We start from the raw sequence: 16,368 nt of genomic DNA, 5'->3' as shown, positions 1-16,368 counted from the left end.
GGTCCCCGTGTCCACTCAGCCCCTGGAAGTGTGGTAGAGGGAGGTGGGCGGACTGCCTGGTGGTCTCTCAGTGAGGGACCGAAAGAGGGCCAGGAAGGTCCATCTCCCGGTGAGCTCTCGGGCAGCGCGGAAACTGCTAAAAGAAAAGCGAGACTTTGGCAGACTAAGTAGAAGAGGGACCGCCCGAAGCTGCTACCTCAGGAGGCCCCATGAGACACGGGACGCTGAGGTTGCCAACGAAACCCGGAGAGTCCCGTATTTCTCCACAGAAGGACAACATCTGCGCAGGCGCGACGGGCGGCCTCTCCGTCGTGGACTCCAGCGCCCCCCGGCGGCGTCTCTCGAGAACGACACTGTGCTTGTCCGTTCGGGACGCGAATAAAGCTTTTTTCTTCAAACAAACAGGAAGTGCCTACGGAGGCCGGGCGGGCGGCAGGGCCGGGGCTGGGCATGAGGCCGGGCGGCAACTGGAGAGCGGGCGGCGGCGATGAGCGACATTGTGGAGAAGACGCTGACGGCGCTGCCGGGACTCTTCTTGCAGAACCAGTCGGTTGGTGGGACCGCGGCCGCCAAGGCGTCATTCTCCTCCCGGCTGGGCAACCTGGTTCGCGGCATCACCGCGCTCACCTCTAAGCACGTAGGTGCCCTCGGGGCCGGGAGGTCAGGAGCGACCGGAGGAGGCCCCCGCGCTGGAAGGCCCGAGTCTGGTGGCGAATCTCCAGGAACGGCCTCAGACGGGGCTCAAGGAGCGTCTGTCTGTCATTTTCCTGCCCGGACTGACAGCTGGGAGGCTGGGTTTCCAGGGTTGGCCCTGACACTTTTTATCTGGAGCAAATCTGTAATCTTTGAGTCTCTAAATGTTTCTTGAGCGTTGAAGTGGAAAAGTAGAAATACCTATTTCATAGATTGTTTCGAGGATTAGATGAGACATCAAGCGTGTGAAAAATACCAGGTGCCATGGAAGTGTCAGCATTTTTCTTCTATAAAGTTTCTTTCCTACTCAGGTTCTTTTTCTCTTACAGGTCTTTCAAACTGCTACGTGTCATACGCTAAAACAGACCCTTCTGTGAGAACCTGCTGTTTAATATATTCGGGGAACTTGTAGTTCTTAGGTTAGACCAACAAGTCGGGCAAATAAAAAGCATAATTCTCCTCAAGTGTAGTATTTGCTGAGTAAGTCTCTGCTTAGATGGAAAAGGAGCGGTTGTAATGGAAGTAACTAAGTTCCCACAGACTTTTGATAGTTGCACCGGTTGTGTAAGATACTGATTCAGAGCTTCAAGGATTTTGTATCTTAAAAGATCATGTGATATGCCAGTTTCTTCAAAAGATATTTATGGAAGAGGCTATGTGTTAGAACCTGAGAAAATAGTGTAAAAAATGTTTCCTTTTCCCAAAGAATTGGTCATTCATCTCCACATAGACAAGTATAAGCAATATACAATGAAATATAAGTGTCAGGAGAGAAGAAAAGACAAAGAGGGAAAGAAGGTTTTCCTTCAAAGTGCTCTAAGGCTTTAAAATATCCTTTTTAAACTGAAGTTAGATGATACTGTACTAGAGAGGGTCTGCTTCACTGTCAAAAAACATTATTTGTGAACTTAAAATTGTCTTTGGGGTCTTTTTTTTTTTTGGCTGCACCCATAGCATGTGGAAGTTCCCAGGCCAAGGATCGAACCTGTGCCACGGCAGTGACAACACTATATCCTTAACCACTAGGCCACTAGGGAACTCTCAATATTGTCTTGACATTTTGTTCTTTGCTAATTTTTATGAGATAGCGAATGAGATAAGTTATTTTTGTTTTTCTTTCTTTCTTTATTTTGATTTTTAGGGCTGCACCTGCAGCATATGGAAATGCCCAGGCTAGGGGTTGAATCAGAGCTGTGGCTGCTGGCCACGGCCACAGCCATAGCAAACTGCTATGCCTCTGTCTGTGACCTACACCACAGCTCATGGCAACGCTGGATTCCCCATCCACTGAGCAAGGCCAGGGATCTAACCCACATCCTCATGGATACTAGTCAGATTTGTTTCTGCTGCGCCACTATGGGAACTACTATTTTTGGTTTTAAATTGCAGCTTAAAACTGTACATAAAGTATCTAAGTGTGGCAGTACTTCACTGGTAATCTTGGTTAGTCACCTAATGGGCATCTGCCAATCCGACGTGTAAGTTAAAGATAGATTTATATTGGCCACACTTGTGGCCAATAGTTAATGCAGACAGGAGAGGTGACCATATAGATATATTTACTGTGTGTGTGAGAGATGGGAAGTGAGGGAAAGTATGTGAAGAATAAGAAGAAAAAGGGAAGAAAAATACAGGTTAATGGAAAAAGATCAGTTTCTGTTTCTGTCATCTTACCCTTTTTCTCTTTTCCCTGAAGAAGGAGGTGTGAGAACCTTTTTCCTGGGCCACTACATGAAGAATTTCTTTTCTACTTTCTCTCCGTTGTTAATTTTTTTTGGAAACCTTTTTTTGTTGTTGTTAAATCATCCTTAGGGGAAAAGTAACTGAGTGAAGAAAAGAAGAATGGTGGGTTAGCCTGGAAATATTTTTTCTTTTCAGGAATGATTCTGAAGGTTGGAGAAATGCCTTTAGGCAAATCTTAAGCACATAATTTTTATAACTCTCCTTAAAAATAATTTTTCTTTTTTATGGGAAAATATCATGTTTTATTTTCCCATGAAAAATGCTGTTACAGTTTAAAAAGACAGTTATTCATGCATTTAAATATTTTACCTTTTTCAGGAGGAAGAGAAGTTAATCCAGCAGGAACTGAATAACCTGAAAGCAATGGTTTCTGCTCCTACTACAACTCTGGTGAGTTTGCATAGTCAGTGCCAGCACATTTTGAATTTGAAATTTGGTCAACTATGGACTCAGTAGTGGCATTATTTGATCAGTTGCTGAAATCTAACTTATCACAGTCAAAATCAGTTATGATGGTAACAAGTCATACATTAGCCTTTTGTTACTGACTGGCTGTACCAGAGCAAGACTTGCTTTACTGATGTCAATTCAGTGCCAACATGATGATAGTTACATAAATGTAGCAATACTCCTGGGACTCCAGTGCTAATTTTACTGTTTTTTTTTGTTTTGTTTTTTTATGGCCACACCCATGACATATGGAAGTTCCTGGGCCAGGGATTGAATTTGAGCTGCAGCTTTGACCTGTGCCAGAGCTGTGGCAATGCCGAATCCTTTAACCTACTGTGCCTAGCTGGGGATCTGACCTATGTCTCTGCAGCGACCTGAGCTACTACAGTTGGATTCTAAATCCATTGTGCCACAGTGGGGAACTCCAGTATTTAGTAGGGTTTTTTTTTTTTTTTTTTTTTTTTTGGCCTTGCCTGTGGCATGTGGGAGTTCCCAGGCCAGATATTGAACCTGTGCCTCTGAAGCAGCCTCAGCCATAGCAGTAACGGTACCGAATCCTTAACCTGCTGTGCCACAAAGGAACTCTCTTTAGTGATTTAATTAGTGTGGTAATGAATTAAATTTTATTGCTACAAATGCAAGTCACCTGAATTAAATCTTATTCCCTTAAGATTTTCCTATGGGTTTTAAACTTTTTTTTTTTTGTCACCTGTGGCATAAGGAAGTTCCCAGGCTAGGGGTCCAATCAGAGCTACAGCTGCTGGCCTATACCACGGCTACAGCAATGCCAGATCCAAGCCATGTCTGTGACCTACACCATAGCTCATGGCAACGTAGGATCCTTAAACCACTGAGCGAGGCCGGGGATCGAACCCACGTCCTCATGGATACTAGTCGGGTTCATTACTGCTGAGTCAGGATGGGAACTCCAGTTTTAAACTTTATATTTACGCACACACACATACACACAGACACACAGACACACACGATGTCTGTCTATAATATATATGAGATATTAAATATTATTCTTAAAAATTTTACTGTTTCTTAAGTGTTTTGTGATTTAGTAACTCTGTGTCATATTAACCCCAATTAAAAAATAGTCTGAGCTTTGCTTATTTTGAAACACATTTTTTTGTTTTGATTAAAATTTGCTATAAATACTGAGAATGCAGCTACTCTCATACTAATAACATGAATTTATAGAATATCCTAAAACAAGTTATTAGCTTGTGTTGTAAGTATTGAAAGACCCAGTTAAGTTAAATACTGGAATGACTATACCATTAATAAAATCATAGTAATTGTGAGAGTTGTTGAAAAAGTAATGCCTATTATAAAGCAATCGCATGTCTCATACAGCATAATAATTCTGAAGAAACTCCAGGTGCAATTTGGCCTTTTAATTTTTTTTCTTTTTAGGGCTGTAGCCACAATATATGGAAATTCCCAAGATAGGGGTCAAATCAGAGTTACAGCTGCTGGCCGACGCCACAGCCATGTAGCCATGCGGGATTGGAGCTGCATCTGTGACCTACATCATAGCAATGCCAGATTCCTGACCCACTGAGTGAGCCCAGGGGTCAAACCTTCATCTTCATGGATACTAGTCAAATTTGTTTCCACTGCACCACAAATGGAACTCCCAATTTGCTCTGTAAATGAGAAAAGTATTTTTGCTATAGAAATTATTACCAACTTGTGGGTGTTTTATGGATGTTTTCATTTGACAAAATGCATTCAAGTGATGTCCTGCATTCTAGAAGCCACGTTAGAAAACCACAAGTGAAATTTTGTCTGAGGATCATGTGTCTCACATTATAACCAAATTTTATAGGAGGGGCACCTAAAATTAGTAATAGCTTCAGTTGATTTATTTTATGTTGTTGCCACTAACAAAAATAATGCAATGATTTTGTTAAAATGAATACTGTTGATAGTTAAATTTGAGAGCAACTTTTATTTATAAAGTCTGACTTTGGGTGATTAATTTGTGGTATATGTTATCTTTTCTGTGGCAGGATTAAAGAATTCCTCTGTTAAATCATTACAACATAATATAAAAATCGAAGCATTTAATTATTGATGCAATTACTGTATATTTTGTTTTTCAGAAAATGATGAAGGAATGTATGGTGAGACTTATATATTGTGAAATGCTTGGATATGATGCTTCCTTTGGCTATATACATGCAATCAAGTTGGCACAGCAAGGAAATCTTTTAGAAAAAAGAGTAGGTATGTATGTGTTTAAGACTGTTGCACTTAATGTTGTCCTTAAAGTTCTGGTTGTTATATAAAATTAATGATGGCAGATACATAGTACGTTTTCAAAACAATGCCTTTTGATTTCCAAAGCTTACACTTAAAAACTCATAGCCTTGGAGTTCTCATCATGGTGCAGTGGTTAACGAATCTGACTAGGAATCATGAGGTTGTGGGTTCTATCCCTGGCCCTGCTCAGTGGGTTAAGGATCCAGCGTTGCCGTGAGCTGTGGTGTAGGTCGCAGACGCAGCTTGGATCCTGAGTTGCTGTGGCTCTGGCATAGTCCAGTGGCTATAGCTCCAATTAGACCCCTAGCCTGGGAACCTCCATATGCCGTGGGAGCGGCCCTAGAAAAGGCAAAAAGACAAAAAAAAAAAAAAAAGAAATAAAGAAACAACCCTCATAGCCTAAAAATGAAATCAGTCTTCCTGATTCATAGCATTTTGGAGTTATAGAGATGATTTAGAGTTGCCTATAATTGGAGTTCCCACTGTGGCACATCTGGATGGGCAATGTCTTGGGAGCACTGGGACACAGGTTTGATCCCCGGCCTGGCACAGTGGGTTAAGGATCTGGCAGCTGTGGCTTGGATGTGATCCCTGGCCTGGAAACTCCATATACTTCAGGGCAGCTTAAAAAAAAAAGTTGCCTGTTCTTGTAATGGTGTTTAGATTACTTTATGTATTTGTCAAAACTCATTGCACTATGCACTTAAAAAGGTGAATTTTCTTGTATGTAAATTATACCTCTGCAAAGCTGATTTTAAAAAGTCCAACTGCTTAGATTAATGATCAGAAATGGGTTTTTATAGAATAAACTGAAGTTGACAATTTTGGATATCCTGCTCTTAGTTTTCACAGATGTCAACTATGAGGGTTTAAGGTATCTTTTTTAAAAAAAATTTTGTCTCTATAATTAACTTTCAAGGCTATTAGGAAAAATCCTTTCAAGGACTTAAATCTTGTATTTATATGGGTTCAGCTTTCTATCAGATATTTAAGAAAGACACACCTTAGAATAATATAGAAGTAGAACATGTTCTTTATTCAGAGAGATTGATAGCATCATGTTGTCAGGGACCAGTCTCAAGTTATTTTGACCTCTGCTGTCAGTTGATGGGGAGGGGGTGGGAGATGTCTTGGTAAAGATTCCGAGACTGTATGCACACAATATTCCACCTGTTAAACCTCACTCCCCCCAAAATACTTGTCTATCTTCATTGTATTATTCCCTCCAAGTAGAGTGTCCTCTGGCATCCTGTCTCTCTTTCTGTATTCCAAAGCAAACTTTAACTCTTCTGTGCTCACTCAGGGGGTTCCTACCATTTGTTGTCTTATGGTGTTTATCTTTTCATGTCTTTTCCAAACTAATTCTAAGATTCCTAATAGCAGGGACTATCGACTGTTTAGTAGATAGTCACTACTTTGTACATATATTGCTATATTCTTTGTGCATATATTGCTATATTCTCAGTGTAAATTTTCCATTTTATGTTTTTAAAATATGTAAAAATTACATATGTTACATAGTTCAAAAGTTAAGACCTAATAAAAAGGTATAATCAGAGAAATCTCACTTTCATCTCTACCCCCTCTACCAGGTTTGTCCCTTACCCCAAGGGTAACTATTTTCATTTGTTCTGAATTAATCTTTCCATTGTTTCTTTTTGAAAAAACAAGCAAATGCATGTGTACACACCTATATACTGTCTCTTACTCAGAAGATGATGTGCTCTAGAGATTGGTCTACACCTTGTTTTGACAGTCTTCATATTTTTACTCAGTAGCATGGTTTTCATTGGGCGGATGGATATACCATAGTATTTTCAACCAAGTCCCTCTTGGTGAACATATGAGCTGTTTTTATTTTTGCTCTCATAAATAATGTTGCAGTGAATGACATAGTTACAGCAGCTAAGGAGACCTCAGAGTAGTTTTTATTGAGATTTATGATTTCCTTAGGAAAATATTTTGTTGCCCTTAGAGAGACATGTCTGTGAGTATCAGACCTTTTTTTTTCCGCTGAACCCATAGCATGTGAAAGTTCCTGTGCCAGGGATTAAACCCATGCTACTCCAGAGACACAAGTTGCTGCAGTGATTACGCTGTGTCTTTAACCCACTGCACCATAAGGGAACCCCTCAGACATTGTTTATGTGTGCTTATGACTGGAATATTTTTGTTTTGTTTTGCTTTTAAGATAACATTTAAACCTTTTATATCTTTACTCTGGTACCATTGCCTGATCCATTCTCTTGAGGTCTCTAAGGCTAGCTTTGGTGCTTTCTCTGATGGATAATGCCTTCTTATTTTTCACCTGAATATTGTTGAGCAAATAAATCTCAGTACCCATTAAGTCAGGCATTATGTTAGGTGCTTAATCTTGTGAGATGGTATTTCTTTTTACTGTGGAGAAAACTGGAGCTCAGAAAGGTCAAATCACTTGTCAAAGGTTGTGGAGCTACTGAATGGTGGAGCCATAATATGAACCCAAGTTTCTATAAGTCAAAACCTGTGTTCTTATCCTATACCTTACTCTTAGTCATATCACATGCACTTTATAACTATAATCATAGCTGTTATTCTTTGTTTTCATGAAACCTTTTTCATTTTTTGAGTCATGGAATATCTTTATCCCTGGTTGTGACAACAGTTTCCCTCTTTTCCCTGATTGTCAAAACAGGATATTTGTAGCAGATAGAAGTCAGATTTCATAAGGTTTCAAGGTAGTCTTTGGAGTAGTTTGTTGATCTTTTTCTATCTTGGTATTAGTTACATGGATATGGGTGATATCTTAGCTGAACAGTTGGAATCTGTATTTAGCAATCTGATAAGACCTAATCTCTGTTTTAATGCTCTCTAGGGTTTTCCTCTTTCTTAGTCCTGGTTTGTTCTTTTTTCTGTCTAATAAAATTGTGAGAGTGATAGCTCTGCTCCTTGACCTTCAGTGACGATAGTGCAGTGGGTCATGCTGCTATTCCTAGGTTATGAGAATAGGAAATTTCTAATAGTTTTCCCATCTTCCCCTGTAGACACTGACAGTATGGATGCTGGGTAGTAATAAAGATAGTTAACATTAGAATTCCTAATAAAAGGTCTGGAAGAATTGAGAAGAATGAAAAACAATGGGAATGGGAGTCAGGGAATAAAGTCTCAAGATAGATTTTTGTGGGGAGACTGAATAGTGTAGGGGTTCAAAACATGAACTCCTACTGTCTGGGTTGTAGTCCTGGCTCCCACCATATAGTAGCTGTAGACCTTGGGCAGTTAACCTTTTGGGGCCTCATTATTATATTGGGGATAATAATAATATCTACTTCAGGGAGGTGTTGTGAGGGTTAAACAAGGTAAAGTTTATAATGTATTTGACCCATAGTAACTGTCTTACAAATGTTATCACTGTGAAAGGGAATGGGAAAATGACATGGAGCATTTAGATTCCATGTGCATGGTATTTGCCATAGTTATTAATGTATTTCCTCAATTTTAAGATGTACTTTTTAATGTTTTGATATTACTAAAGTAAAAGTGCTTAAGTCAGTGAGTACATTTAATGGTAGATAGTGTTTCTTTCCTCAAAAACTTCTCTTCATTCAGTAGTGCATCTTCAAATTGAGAAAATAAGATATTGTTTGTGGCTGGATATATGAATTATGTCATATGGGTTGGTATTAGGTAGCTCATTCAATATACAAATAGCTAGTAACTCACTATTTATTAACTATAGTAGCTATTAGTTTTTAAATAATTATATTTGGCTACAAGACAGAATGTGTTTTGATTGTGTAGAGATTTGCACAGTAGATAAAAGGCATATATTTCCAATGCCATTTTTAGGACTTTAAGTCAGTACACATAGCCTCTTTTCCATTTCAGTTATTTCCTGTGATATACATAATTATAAAAGATTTTAGGATGAAGAACACCTGAAATCTTCTTTACTGAAGTTTTTGAACCTTGTATTTTATTATTTGTTTTTATGTTTACCTGTAACTGGTATCTTTGACATTTAAATTTTGGAGTGTATTATTGTTTTGTTTAACTTATTAGGAAATGTTCATTTTTGGCAGGCAATAATGAGACTTTTTCTCTTAAATTTTATAGGTTATTTGGCTGTTTCTTTATTTCTACACGAAAATCATGAACTGTTGCTTCTCCTTGTGAATACAGTTGTAAAGGTACTGTAATATATGCTTTTTAATATGAAATCTTAAATTATTTCTTCAGGCATCTGATATTTCTAATCAGTCGTATTGAATTAGATATTTTTAGAAGGTAGGCTTACAGAATGGGCTTAGAAAAAATTTTTAGATCAGTTTCTTTATCCTTAAAATGAGAGTAATAATAGAATTTAACCTAGTTGTGAGGGTTAAATGAAACACTGTAGAGAGTAGTAGTTGCTACTGCTGCTGTTATTACTGTTTCATTTTAAAAAGTAAGAGTTATGGAGTACCCATCATGGCTCAGTGGAAAACAAATCTGACTGCCATCCATGAGGAATAAGGTTCGATCCCTGGCCTCACTCAGTGGGTTAAGGATCCTATGTTGCCACCGTGAGCTGTGGTGCAGGTTGCAGACATGGTTTGGATTCTGCATTGCTGTGGCTGCGGTGTAAGCCAGCAGCTACAGCTCTGATTTGGATCCCCAGCCTGGGAACTTCCATATGCCATGGGTACGGCCCTAAAAAGACAATTAAAAACAAAACGAAACAAAACAAGTTAGGAATTCCCTTGCGGCATACAGTTAAGGATCTGGTGTTGTCACTGAAGCAGCTCGGGTTGCTGCTGTGGCATAAGTTTGATCCCTGGCCCAGGACCTTCCACTTGTCATGGGCATGACAGAAAAAAAAAAAGGAAATGAACAAAAATAGACTCAAAATGGTCTAGTATCTATGTGTAAGACTTGAAATCATAAAACTCATAGAAGAGAACATAGGTGGAACATGCTTAGACATAAATGGTTAGCAGTATTTTCTTGAATTAGTCTCCTAAGACAGAAGAAATTAAAGATATACTAATGGGACCTAATTAAACTTAAAGGCTTTTGCATAGCAAAGGAAACCACTGATAAAAGGAAAAGACAGCCTACGAAATGGGAGAAAATATTTGCAATTGACAAAGGCTAATATCCAAAAATACAGATAGTTCATACAACTCAACATCAAAAAGATGAACAACCCAATCAAAAAGTGGGGAGAAGGCATTTCTGTCATGGCTCAGTGGCAATGAACCCCACTAGTATCCATGAGGATACGGGTTAGATCCCTGGCCTTGCTCAGTGGGTTAAGGATTTGCTGTTTCCAGTGAGCTGTGGTGTAGGTCCTAGAGGAGGCTTGGATCCCATGTTGCTGTGGCGTAGGCCAGCAGCTATAGCTCCAATTTGACCCCTAGCCTGGGAACCTCCACATGCCAAGTGCAGCCCTAAAAAGACCAAAAAAAAAGTGGGGAGAAGACTGGAGTAGGCATTTTTCCAGAGAAGACATGTAGATGGCTAACTGGCACATGAAGAGATGTGCAGCATTGCTAATTACTAGAGAAATGCAGATCAAAACCACAATGAGGTATCACTTTACACCTGTAAGTATGGCCATCATCAAAAAGTCTATAAGTAACAAATGTTGGTGAGAATGTGGAGAAAAGGGAACCCTTATACTATTGGTGGGAATGTAAATTGGTCAGCTACCATGGAAAACAGTATGAAGTTTCCTTAAAAATAGAAATATGTATGATGCAGCATTTCCACTCGTGGATATATATATCTGGAAATGAGACAGTAATTCAAAAAGATATATAATTCCAGTGTTCGTAGCAGCATTCTTTACAGTAGCCAAGAAATGGAAGGAACCCAGGTGCCCATCAACAGACAATTGGATGAAGAAGACGTGGTATATACAGTGGAATATTTCTCATCATAAAAAAGAATGAAGTACTGCCATTTGTAACAATATGGAAGGACCTAGAGGATGTTATTCTTAGTGAAATAGATCAGAGGAAGACAAATACTGTATGATATTACTTATATGTAGAATCTAAAAAACAATACAAATGAATGTTTATGCAAAACAGAAAACAAACTTGTAGTTACCAGAGGGATAGACATGAAGGAAGGGACAAAATAGTATGGGATTAAGAGATAACAAACTATTGTGTATAAAATAGATAAGCAACAAGGGTAGCACAGGGATACCCGTTATCTTGTAATAACTTATAATGGAGTTTAATCTGCAAAGATACTAAATCACTGTGCTGTACTACTACAGTATAGCTATACTTTAGAAAAAGAAATACAAATAAAAGTTCAGAGTTGGAATTATAATTCAGTCTCCAGACTCTTAGTTAGATGCCCTTTCCATGCTATGTCTTTTTCTCTAGGATCTATTCTAAAGGGATATGATATAAACTGAGTAATTGAAGTATTTTAAATTCTAAGTCATTTTAAAGGAGAATAGAGTATAATTGTCTAACCAAAATGTACAGATAATAAAAACACAATTTAATCCACACTCACATTTTTTCCTTTTAAGCAAAATTGGTAATGAAGCATAATTGAATCGTTGAGCTTTTTCATGTTTATCATGTGTCTGTCTTTTGTTAGGTGAGTGTGTGTGTGTGTGTGTGTGTAGTACTTTCTGAATTTTAACTTATATACTCTTAAGGTATTAGTAGCTTAAACTTTTACAAACTTTCAAAAACATATTTTCAGGTTCTGTTAGTATGGCTTATAAACTTTGTGCTTATGAAAGTATGTATAATGCATGTGTTTTATTGTATATATTCAAGAATTGCTTCCTTTTAAATTCTACTTATATTAATGATTAACAAGAAGAATTCATAAAATTGTTTGTTACTAGTTTAGAAAAGTTTTAAAGGCTATAATAAAGGAAACTACTTTGGCAGTGTCAGAACAGAAATACAATTTCCTTTAGATCGGTTGCTTTTGGGCTATCTTTATCTATTGACTATTAAGGCAAATGAAACAGGGATAGTCATAAAATACGAGATAAGCCTAAGTGTACAATTAATCAAGTTAGTAGAGGAGTTCCTGTTGTGGCTCATTGGGTTAAGAACTGATATAGTATCCATGAGGATTTTGTTTGATCCCTGATCTCACTCAGTGGGTTAAGGATCCGGTGTTGCCGCAAGCTGTGGCTCAGATCTGGTGTTGCCATGACTGGTGTATGCCTGCAGCTGCAGCTCCTCTTCAGCCTCTGGCCCAGGAACTTTCATATGCTGCAGGTACAGCTGTAAAAAGGAAAAAAAAATGTGGTAGAAAACTGTTATATAGTGTGTAGGACCATTGCAATATTGAACTATCTGTAGTTTCAGAATTTGCAATTGATGTTTTCTTTGCTTAATAATTATGTTAGGACTTGCAGAGCACTAACCTGGTGGAAGTATGTATGGCACTTACTATCGTCAGCCAGATTTTCCCTCGAGAAATGATTCCAGCTGTTCTTCCACTAATAGAAGATAAACTTCAACATTCTAAGTAAGTAAATTCCTTTTGGATAGATGTCTACACTATATATGTCAAAAGATAAATTTATACTCAGAAAACTTATTATAACTTTAACTTAATGCAGCCAGGGTATCCTTTGTATTGCAGAAAGGTGTAATGCAGAAATCCCTGATAGCATCGTTCTTTATTTTTATGTGGGTTTAGAAAAATGTTTGTCAGCTTTCTAAAGTTAAACTTAGAGATAGGCTTAATATCAAGAATCCTTGGCTCTCTTCCCACTTCTACCACTAAACAGCAGTGGTCCTGTTTTTCCCTTGGCTATATGGGGTTGGTTGAAGCTCCTTAGTTCTCACAGAGTTGTGAGGATAAAGTGAAATAATGAAACACGTTTGGAAATGGTTCAAATGCTATGGATACAGAACTTCAGTGTACTGGGGATAATTTTTTTTATTAAAACTGCAGCTTTCAAATTCTATTTTATAGCAGAAGATATCCAAGTAAACTTTAACTTGTGGTATTCTGCTAATCTTTTAAGATTCTTTTTTTTTTTTTTTTATTTTTTATTTTCCCACTGTACAGTTTTAAGATTCTTGAACTTGCTCCTTAACTTGATAACTTTTTCACCACACTTGGAATTATTTTGTTTTTGACCAAGCTCCTTAACTTCATAACCTTTAAAAGCTAGGAAAAAGTTTAAAGTCACTTGCCATTTTTCTTTGTGATTGCAGTATTTTAATTATATATACATTTTTGATAAAGTTTTTTTTGTATTCATATAATATTTCTTTGAGATGTATCCTTAAGTTGGTATTTTTAGTGTTCTAAGATTATAAAATTTTGTATTATGGTTTGTATGCTCTAAGAGATCTTGGACCATTAATCTTCCAGGTAAAATGATGGCTTTTACTAAAAATAATAGAATAACTTCATGTATTTTTCAGACTTGTTATAATGTTTTGTTTATGTCAGATCTATATTTAGAGTAAATGAGGGTGTATACAATTAATTATTAGAAATAAAATGTTAGCCTTTCTTAGTAATTAGAAATTGATCTGATCATAGCAGAGCATATGTTTATGAAAATTTTTCATACCATCACTTTTTGTGGTAGCTACACTTAATTACCCTTTGTATAAAATCTTTCTGAAAATTAAATTTTTTCTTTGTTGCTTCCCCTTAATGCTTTCAGTTTTTTCCTTATTGCTTCACATCTACTCTAATTTCAAATCTTGGCTTTTCCTGTTTTCTTCTAGAGTTTAAACTTTTCAAAACTCTGCTTTTGCAGTTATGACTATACCTAACTCCATGCTGTGAAGTAAAAAGATAAAGATGGAATTATGGGACAGAGCTCCACATAGGCCAGTAGATGTCATAAAGAAGATCTTGGACTCAACTTTTGAATCCCTGGTTTTATTTCAGCATGCCAGACCCACAGCCCATATCCAAATTTTTTTTTTTTTTTTTTTTTTTTTTGCTTTTTAGGGCCATAGCTGTGGCATATGGAAGTTCCTGGGCTAGGGGTCGAATTGGAGCTGCAGCTGCCATCCTACATCACAGCCACAGCAACGCTAGATCTGAGCCATGTCTGTGACTTACACCATAGCTCATGGCAACACCAGATCCTTAACCCACTGAGAGAGGCCAGGGATTAAACCCGCATCCTCATAGATACTAGTTGGGTTCCTAACTGCTGAGCCACAACAGGAACTCCCATATCTAGGTTTTTTGATTTTATAACAACCACTTTAGGCCAGACCTAGGGATTCCTGAGTTTGGTCAGAGTTTGTGTTCTTTTTCCTCACCTCCTTTACTTACTATCTTCCAGAAGTCATATTGGTTAATACTTAATAGCAAAACATTGAAATGTAGTTTATTGTCACTATAGTATTAATACTGGTGGTAAATCTCTTGTTAATCTGCTTTGCTTTTATGTGAAAAGAATTTTCTTTCTTTTTTTCTTTTTTTTTTTTTTTTTTTTTTTTTGTCTTTTTGCCTTTTCTAGGGCCGCTCCTGCAGCATATCGAGATTCCCAGGCTAGGGGTCTAATTGGAGCTGTAGCCACTGGCCTATGCCAGAGCCACAGCAACACAGGATCCAAGCCATGTCTGTGACCTAACCACAGCTCATGGCAACACTGGATCCTTAACCCATTGAGCAAGGTCAGGGATTGAACCCACAACCTCATGGTTCCTAGTCAGATTCACTAACCACTGCTCCACGACGGAAACTCCATGAAAAGAATTTTCCATCATGACATGGTTTGCCTAGAAGATAGTAGGTTGCTTAAGGTATTCTTGGATAGAGCACAGAAGATTGTATTGAATAATCTCAGTTTTGAGATTCTATGATTTTAGATTATAGACATATATGTTAAGGAACCATAAAAGTAATTACTGCTGCTGTTGTGAGCACTGCTAGCATGTCTACAGAGATATGTTATGTGAAAATAGGCATGAGAGAAAAACATGTAGTTCCTTGGAAACTACAGTATATTTACGGGATAGTAACTTTTTATTTTTGCTTCTTGTGTAGTCGACATTTTCTGTTACAAATGTGAGGGAGTTCCGTGGTGGCCCAGTGGGTTAAGGATCCAGCATTGTCACTGCTATGGCTCAAGTTGCCGCTGTGGCACAGATTCCATCCCTGGCCTGGGAACTTCCACATACCTCGGGCATGGCTAAAAAACAAAGAAATGAAGTGCAAGGCTTGTGTATACTTTTTTCTTCATTGTTATGATTTTTTAAATTTTTTTGTCTTTTTAGGGCCATACCTGTGTATGGAGGTTCCCAGGCTAGTGGTCAAATTGGAGCTGTAGCTGCCAGCCTACACCACAGCCACAGCAACATGGGCTCTGAGCCTATTCTACAGCCTACACCACAGCTCATGGCAATGCTGGATCCTTAACCCACTGAGTAGGGCCAGAGATTGAACCTGCGTCCTCCTGGATACTAGTCTGATTTGTTACCACTGAGCCATGATGGGAACTCCTGTTATGAGGTTTCTGAAACTTCAGCTGGGCAAGGAGAGGAGTAATATCTTAATTTGTCTCCCTTATGCTTTCCTGCCATCCTAAAATATTTAGAGTATGTTTGCCCTTGATATAAAAAAAGAAATAAGAAAAGCTTCTTTTAATATTAATAGACTGTTTAATACTGCCAGCTGAAATTACCTCTTACTCATTTAAATTTAACTGTTGATTCATTTTCCAATTTCTAGAGATATGGCTTTCAAAAATGGAATTAGGGAATTAAAGAATTTATCTTGGAGTTCCCGTAGTGGCGCAGTGGTTAACGAATCCGACTAGGAACCATGAGGTTGCTGGTTCGGTCCCTGCCCTTGCTCAGTGGGTTAAGGATCCAGCGTTGCCGTGAGCTGTGGTGTAGGTCGCAGATGAGGCTCGGATCCAGCGTTGCTGTGGCTCTGGCGTAGGCCGGTGGCTACAGCTCCGATTAGACCCCTAGCCTGGAAACCTCCATATGCCATGGGAGTGGCCCAAGAAATAGCAAAAAGACAAAAAAAAAAAAAAAAAAAAATTATCTTTCTTGGTTTGTTCTGGTTTCAAAAGTAATATATATTCTTGTTACCAAAAAAATTTATAACTAGAGAAATAATATAATATGGATAGTTAAAGTGTCTTCAGGTCTTACTTGAGATAACTACTTTGTTTTTTTGTTTTTGTTTTTGGTTTTTTTTTGCATTACAGGGCTGCATGTGAGGCATATAGAAGATCCCAGGCCAGGGGTTGAATAGGAGCTACAG

The 16,368-nt window shown here is 38.2% G+C and overlaps 1 protein-coding gene across 3 annotated transcripts in view; it reads left to right on the top strand.

The window, feature by feature from the left end:
• The window catches only part of AP4E1 (adaptor related protein complex 4 epsilon 1 subunit), a 65,586-nt gene continuing 49,618 nt past the window's right edge, over nucleotides 401-16,368 (top strand). For 2 of the 3 annotated variants that reach the window (XM_013992999.2, XM_013993000.2), the window contains exons 1-5: nucleotides 405-637; nucleotides 2,755-2,826; nucleotides 5,001-5,124; nucleotides 9,256-9,329; nucleotides 12,518-12,639. In XM_013992999.2, coding sequence (XP_013848453.1) covers nucleotides 488-637; nucleotides 2,755-2,826; nucleotides 5,001-5,124; nucleotides 9,256-9,329; nucleotides 12,518-12,639 — 542 coding nt within the window. In that variant the 5' untranslated portion in view covers nucleotides 405-487. Of the gene's footprint in view, nucleotides 638-2,754; nucleotides 2,827-5,000; nucleotides 5,125-9,255; nucleotides 9,330-12,517; nucleotides 12,640-16,368 lie in introns of all 3 variants that reach the window. The other variant, XM_001924871.7, reaches the window with a different exon arrangement.

The sequence above is a fragment of the Sus scrofa genome, chromosome 1 (genome assembly GCF_000003025.6).
Source record: "Sus scrofa isolate TJ Tabasco breed Duroc chromosome 1, Sscrofa11.1, whole genome shotgun sequence".
Classification (NCBI taxonomy): Eukaryota; Metazoa; Chordata; class Mammalia; order Artiodactyla; family Suidae; genus Sus; species Sus scrofa.
Note: the sequence above shows the minus strand (reverse complement) of the source record. Positions and strands in the feature narration are given on the sequence as shown.